The sequence below is a fragment of the Etheostoma spectabile genome, chromosome 14 (genome assembly GCF_008692095.1).
Source record: "Etheostoma spectabile isolate EspeVRDwgs_2016 chromosome 14, UIUC_Espe_1.0, whole genome shotgun sequence".
In the NCBI taxonomy this organism is placed as follows: domain Eukaryota; kingdom Metazoa; phylum Chordata; class Actinopteri; order Perciformes; family Percidae; genus Etheostoma; species Etheostoma spectabile.
In genome coordinates, this window is record NC_045746.1 from 14,006,971 (window position 1) to 14,014,657 (window position 7,687).

Genomic DNA, 7,687 nt, shown 5'->3' on the forward strand with positions numbered 1-7,687 from the left:
CAGACCGTATGTTCATATGTTTTGTCTCGGCCACACCGAGACAAAACATATGAAGCTCTCTACAGAATCCATGTGTCATGACATACAGTGCATTTAACAACCGGGCTCACAAGTTAACATTTGTATATTTTCTACTTGGAAAAACTAAAAACACATTGGAGGGTGAACTTCTAATTGCTTTTTTAAAAGGAGGAAAAAAAAAAAAATATAGCCTTAAGAATGGTCAGTGCTTCAGTGAAAAGCCATTTAAAAGGCTTAATTGCAGAATGGGAAAGATTGATGCAAGGACGATATTCACATCAATCAAAGAGAGAAAGCAGAAATCTTCAATATTTTTCCAAGATGGATAGATTGGCAGTATTTTTGTTTTTTCCACATTAAACGGTTCATAGCAGTTTCCCTTAAGTTTTTTTTTTTTTATTAAACATTCTGTCTCTCTCTGCAGAAAAAAAAGCCACATACACAAATTCATTTTGACGGCAGAATCATTCTATAATTGGAGCAGCAAAAAGAAACAGTTACAGCCTCCTCTCAACCACCTAAAATAAAACATGTTTGAAATTAATGTGATTGCCATTTAGGGCATCTTCAAGAGGCTAAATGTGCTACCTCACTGCCAATAGCACAGTACTAAAAAGTCATTGGTATTTAGGAGAAAACTACTCAATCTTCAAGGTGCATGCTGGATACAGCCAGGTAAAAAAGTAAGTTCCTGTTTCATGTTAAAATCAGATGGTTCTCTGGCCTGATGGTAGCTTAAGAACCAGCTGAAACTGAAATGCATGTGTGGTTCTCTGGCAATTCAGTTATGCCAAACATCCTTAGAACAGATGTAGTTGCAGGTATGCTCTTTCCCAACTTTGAAGTTTTCAATTTTAAAACCATTAAGTAAATGAAACAAAAAACAAATAGTGATGAAATACAAGCAACTTGGACAACTTTTACATCCTTAATTTAATGAGTGATTACGAGCAACTGCAGCATATGTATTCCAATATCACCTTTATTTTATATTACAAAGTTGTTGATTCAACATATAAATATGTATTGGCTCACAGCTTTAACAGACTCCGGTTCATTTCTCTGCGTCAACATTTTACTAACAGTTGTGTAATTGCCAGAGAACCAAACCTGTTGTAGAGTCATCTGTATTAATAACAAATAAAGGATTAATACATTAATGTTCGCTGTATGAATATGCATACACATTCAAAGGAAAACATTTATAATGGCCACTCGAGGGTCACTCTGCCACAGGTTTATTTGTATGTATAGAGCCTATATTTACTGTAAAAGGAATCGTCTGTGGCTGGATTTTCCATACAGAAGTTACACCTTATGAAACGGTTGACCAAAAAAACTACCGATTATAATTCAACACAAATACAGGAGGGCAGGAGAGAAAATCTGTATTACAGTGTGTGTATAGTTTCTTCCCGAACAAGTTTCTCTCATTGTGTAGGGAAATCTGGAAAGCTCTACTCTACTTTCTGATGCATGGTGTCCACATGGCACCAATAGTCCACAGTACGACATTTAGAAACCATATTTGGCCTGTGTCTGCCGGCGGGTTAGCTTGTTTTCTGCCCAACTGTTCTTCAGCTCCAGCTCACGTTCCTTTGCCTGTGAAAGAAAAACATTGTGTAAGATAGGAGAGGATACAAGATTCATTGTGGACAGTGTGGGATGTGCACACTGTATGCAATTCTAATTATGGGGTTCAGACTAGCAGAGATATCTGGGAGGAAACCTGCTTTTAGAGAAGCCAAAACACAGACAAAATGTGAGCTATACATACCAACCAGCTTAATATAAAAAAATCCCCACCCTGTGCACAATTTTGAATACCATCCAGGGTGTGTAAAAATAAAACACCCAACATGATTGTATAGCCAATTACTCATTGTTAAACAAAAAGCTACAGACAAAGTTAACAGAAATGTGGCTACTTGGTTTAGCCTGTTTGAATGCCTTGTGTAGGCTCGTCATCTTGCAGCAACACAATGTTTGATGTTTTCTTTGTACACAACCAGCATGGCAGCCACCAACTTGGCGCTGAATGTGTTGGTTGGTACAGAAACCCCATGACTCAACATGCTCTGTATCACTTTCAAAACAAATTTTGCCAGGTCCGTCTACTAGAAGCTCTTGCCTTAGCAACAATATATTCTGTTTGTTTGTGTGTGTCAAAAGAACTATAATGTAGCCTTGTAAAGATTACACGTCCCCACAGACCGTGGCAAACATGATGAGATGACAGAATTTACATTACATAAATATGTTAAGTAGAATATGGGCTTTAGCAGCACTCACCTGGTGAATGAGATAGGTTATCTGATGCTTGCGTCGCTGTTGTCCTGTAGGCTGTTCTCCTTTTTTCTGCAGAAACAAGAAAAGTGGATGATGCGTAATAGTATGTGTTGTAGTGTCGTTTCTTAGCAAAATTTGCAAAGACTTGAAATCTAGTCAGGTCACCTTGCTGAAGGACTGACGGGCCTGCTTCTCTTCTGTCATGCTCTTGGTCATCCACTGCTGGTTGCCACTGAGCTGGTCGTCCCCCTTGATCTCCAGAAACTTCACCTCCTCTTTGCCCCTATTCCGTTTCCCTTGCAGCCGCATGAACTGTGGAACAGAAAGAAAATGCTTATATCAGCTAAAGAACGTTTGTTTAACCGGCAGCTGCTCAAATTATCAATACTTAGCCCTATTTATTAAGTATGGAGTTAAATAGCAAAACAATTTAGATAGAAGAAGCAGCAAACTTCTAACCGCTTCATCATCAAACATGGCAGAGTTGCCAGGCTCTTCAGTCTCTGCTGATCCGGCATCAGGATCTTGGTAGTATGTCTCATTATAATATCCCTGTCAAAAGAGAAAATGTTGGGATGTCACTTTAAGTAATGTTCAATTTCCACTGGTTTATTTCTGTATAATGTTTATAGCTGATCATAGGACTGGTTGATTTTGTGATCTGCGTCGGGAGACCTCTGGCTTTCCCATAACCAGTAATGTTTTGGAATGCAGACAGCCCTTCTGTGCAGACTAATGGAGACTGTGCATAGTTAATGTTTCTGTATGGCAAAACAAGGATTTCACTGCAAACACTCGACCTGAGGCTATAAAGACAAGACGTTGGCTGTGTAGCCTCCATGTATATTTGTTGGTATTATTTATGAATGTTAAGGTGCTCTTGTTGTATTTGTGAGTGTGTATACTGTAAACAGTATCTTTAGCATGTGACTGGATAATGTGCAAGTGAATGCATGCCTCAATCATTCATAAAGTAAAGGCTTCCATGATTGCACTCAGATCTGATGAACTGAATAAAATAATCCAGCATTAACAAAAGGGCTGTAGAACTGTTTTGGCCTTTTGTTAACGTATTCTTACATACTCCAGTTAATGTAATTACTCAAGTAAATTTGAACAGTCAGCGTAATCTGAATCTAAGGCCACTGACATGTATGTACTGACATACAGTATGATATACTTTATGAGTCATGATTACCTGAGGGAGAGCTTCTGGGCCTGCCATGGGCTGTTCAAACTGAGGATATTGACCTCCCCATGCAGCAGGTCCCTCATGGTTCCCTCCAAAGTCGAGAGGGGCATCTGACTGACCCAGTTCATCTGCATCTACAGGTGCGGGTGCATCTGCTGGTGTGGGTGTGGGTGCGGTTGCGGGTGCAGGTGCAAGAGGTTCTGCAGGGACTGATGGCTCAGGGTCTAAGATTGGGATGACTGAAGGGAGAGGCTGGGAGCTCTCACCCAGAGAAAAGTAGTTCTGTGGGGTGATTTCCTCCTCGTTATCCTGGTCGTCAGAGGCTATTTGTCTAGCCAGCTGCAGGGCGGCTGACTTTGCCGCAGCTTTGATTGCAGAGGGAGACGCACTAGAACCGAGCAGACCCTGAGCTGGCGTTCCAGGCTTGGGCCCTTTGGTTTCTTGGCGCTTGGTGAGTGTGTAAGGAATCAGGGGTCTATCGATCTCCTTCCTGGTCAGGTTTTTGGGTTGTGGTAGAAGGGAGGAAAGGCCTGAACCCTGGAAGAGGAAAGATATATGTATGGAAGTGTCACATGTTGGGCATCCAAGCTGAGCAAGCTCTGTTTCAATGGAAATTAGGGCAGGGCGATATAGAGAAAATCAAATATCACAGTATTTTTGACCAAATACCGCAATATCGATAATGCTACGATATTGTAGTGTTGACTATTGATGCTTTCACAAAATATTTACACAATGAGATTTTAGATACATAATCATCAGTAATGTAGATATAATGACCAAGTGGAAAAAGGCAAACAACAGTCTGGTACGTTCAGAAAATGACATCAATTTACTGTACTGCAGCCTTCAAAACCAGGAAAAGACACCACATCGCCATATAATAATATCCAAAATCTGAGACAATATCTAGTGTCATATCACGATTATAATATTGATATATTGCCCAGCTCTAATGGAAATTATTTTAAAAACGGGTTTAGCTGTTAAATGTTGATTAAAACCAGAAGAACACTTTGAATGTGTACAACAAGAAAAATGGGATGCTTCTCCCTGACAGGTAAGCATCGCTTTAACGTCATGTGTTCAGAAAATGTTGGTAGTGTTTGTTTGTTTTTAATCTCGAGGTTTTACATCTTGTTGTAATAATTTTAAATATATATTATTGCTCTCTGTCTTTATGAGCTAGCTAACGTTGGATGTTAACTCTACACCGACGTGTTATGCTGAGTAATGTAGTTTTGTCTTTAAGATAATTTGTTGTGTGTTTGTAAATTTCTTTCATTGGTATCTAGATTTTATACTTGTTAAGCGTTTGTGATACTGTATGTGTGTGTGTGTGTGTGTGTGTGTGTGTGTGTGTGTGTAGGGTAACTATGTATAAACCATCTTCAATAAAACCAACTGGGGTAAGAGCAACAATTGAGGTGACTGAATGTAACCGCAGACAGTGAAAGGTCCTCTTACCTGAGGATGTAGTTTCTTCTTTGCTGGTTCATCATCATCATCGGAGTCTGACTGTGGGCAAGAAATAGATTATGAATTACAACCAGATTACATACCACAGGAGCTATGTATAAAAGCAAACGTTTTTATACAACTCAGCACTCACATCCCGTCTCTGGATCTGTGGTACCGTGATCTTGACAGGCTCTGTTCGCTTCCTCGGCTTTGGCAGACTAGAAAATAAGACTCCTTTAGATGGCCGGGGATCTGGGTCATCGTTTGACGTGTTGTCCCCTGCTGAACAGTTCGCTTTTGTCTCCTTTCTTGACCCAACGTTTCCTCCTGCCGATGCTGGCATCTTAGGGGCAGGCAGGAGTGAGAAGAGCCCTCCTGTGCTGACTTTGCTCTGCGGCGCGACAGAGTTTTCTTCAGAGTCACTATCATCACTGCTGCCATAGGCGACTAAAGACATGTTTGCTGCTGATATTAAAAAGGATTAATCTGCAAGAACTCGTGGACATGGATAACCACTTTCCCTGAATTTGGTCTCAAGATGCCGTACTCACGCTTTTCGAAAATCTTACTTCAATTAAAGGTACGATAATCTTAGATAATAATAGCCGCAAAGATAATGCAATAATTACGAGTAGGGCTGTTAAAAAGAGTGCCTCACGGTAAGCTCATTGCATGAACGGATTGTCCCAACTTCCCAGCGCTAGCTAACGTTAGCTAGGCCGCGGCAGCAAACGATATTAGCTAGCTGGCACTTTCTTGCTTCGTCAAACTAAATTTGTCTCAGATTTGTTACTGCACATAATACTACATCGGATGGTGCATCAGGTGTGATCAAACAGCACAAAACTGAGCTATGTTAGTCCCTAGACTCCATCAAAACATTCGCTTCGATCGTTCATGATTATAGAAAAGGCAACTGCGCAGCTTTCTGCGCAGCCTGTTTCTTCTTCTTTTATTTATTATAAATTGGTAAACAACTTCAGGGCATTAACGCCCCTAACGGACCAAGTGTGTATAACCATTGACTGTAAAATGTAGCTAGGCCTTCACATCAATTTAACGTAATAAAATCTAGTTTAGCAGGTGATTAGATTTGGGTTTACACGGAATTTGTGGGTTTTAACAAACAGCATCGAGTTAACGTTTTAAAATCAAAAGTGTGTTATAAGCCAATTCCAGTATTCCTTAGACTTATGTGTTTAAATTTGACTAAACTTGTAAGCCAACAAAATCATATATTAATCAAGACACGTGCCCCATTTTATTCTTGCTAGTTTGAAGAAGACTTTAAAACACAATTTAGACCTTCAGATTTAAAAAATAAAAATCATAGATAGGATTATTGAATGACTGAATGAATAAAACACAAAAAGTCCAAGTAATTTAAAAACGCAGTTCTGGTCAAACGTTTCAAAGGTCAAACAAGGGTGTGTCCGTTGGCAGAAAACGCAGTCGGACTGATCAGTTGGTTCCTTTCTTTAACTGTTTATGGTCGGCTCCCATCAAATGGTCGGTAAAAAAAAAGTGCTTCGGAACACACCGAAGCGACGCCGACTTGAGCGTACGTTCTGCCGGTGCGCGAGACGTAAAACAGGTCCATAACAGTAGGCGGTGCAAATCCGTATTGTCGTCCAAAAAATTAAAACCGGAATCTCTCTAGACCTAGTAAAGACAGAGCACGTTGTCGTCAGTTTGTTTTCATCAGAGTGATGATATAGTCAAAAATAAACCTGTTTGATACTTGTCTAGTATCATTAACTCGGATCAGTTGAGTCCAACTAGAATTCAATCTAAAACGTTAAGAGCGCCACACACAAACCTCTTGCAACATTAACTACTACAGTCCTAGCCATCTTAGCAAATCGAAAAGCATTATAACTTACAATTTAGTAGGCAAAAACAACTCCACAAGTCAACTCAAGCAACTCAATTCATAGGAACTTCCCGAACTGCAGACTCAGCCGGAAGCTTGCGGACCATTGGATTCCCTCAAGAACTTACGAGTCTTCGATGACCCGTGAGTTGTGAAGTTATGGATCTGACAGCAACAGGCAAGGAGCTTTCCCAAATTTGTGTCTGGAACTGGAGATGGACGAGCCAGAGGATTTAAAAAAAAAAAAAAAAAATTGTTTGGCTCTTTCATGCCCAGTTCCACATGTTGGAGGAACTAGCCAGACCGAATGTCCAGCGGTGCAACGGCAATTACCGTTATTATATATCGGTCGGTGAACGTCTGATGGTCACACTGCGCTTCCTCACAACAGGTAAGCTCTTTGTTTCTTTTATTATTTTAGTGTTTTGGTTCCTTTCTCGGAACTTGTACAGGAACTCTTCCGTATAATTAACAAAGTCATGTTTTCGTTTGTAATTGCAGGGGAAAGCTTCAAGTGTCTTTCAGATGGGTGTCTCCACAATTTGGAAAATCGTTCCTGAAACCTGTGATGCCATCTACCAGGTCTTAAGCGAGAAATACCTGAAGGTATGTGTGATAAACTGTATCTTGTGTCAACAAGCTGTACAATATAATATGCACGCTGTTGGTATTCTACTTTTGTTGTAAACATGCATGTTGTTTTTTTTATCTCACGCTTCTGTTTTCTAACCAGATAAACAGATCAGCATTTGGTATTCACTTTTGTTATTTTTTCTTTTTTTTTCAATTTGTTTTCATTGCCCAGACAGCGCATGAGTGGCAGCAGGTATCCAGTGGATTCATGTCTCAGT

The 7,687-nt window shown here is 40.1% G+C and overlaps 1 protein-coding gene across 2 annotated transcripts; it reads right to left on the reverse strand.

Annotated features, from left to right (window-relative positions):
• Positions 1-935: 935 nt before the first annotated feature.
• prcc (proline rich mitotic checkpoint control factor) lies at positions 936-5,875 on the reverse strand. 2 transcript variants are annotated; one of them, XM_032535519.1, is made up of 8 exons: positions 5,115-5,874; positions 4,970-5,020; positions 3,689-4,039; positions 3,509-3,646; positions 2,770-2,862; positions 2,476-2,622; positions 2,314-2,379; positions 936-1,623 (listed from the first exon to the last, which is right to left on the reverse strand). In XM_032535519.1, the coding sequence occupies exons 1-8, from the start codon at positions 5,418-5,420 to the stop codon at positions 1,537-1,539; spliced, it is 1,239 nt and encodes a 412-aa protein (XP_032391410.1). In that variant the 5' UTR covers positions 5,421-5,874; the 3' UTR covers positions 936-1,536. The 2 variants fall into 2 exon arrangements, with proteins under 2 accessions (XP_032391410.1, XP_032391409.1); XM_032535518.1 differs by having other exon boundaries at positions 3,509-4,039; positions 5,115-5,875.
• Positions 5,876-7,687: the final 1,812 nt, after the last annotated feature.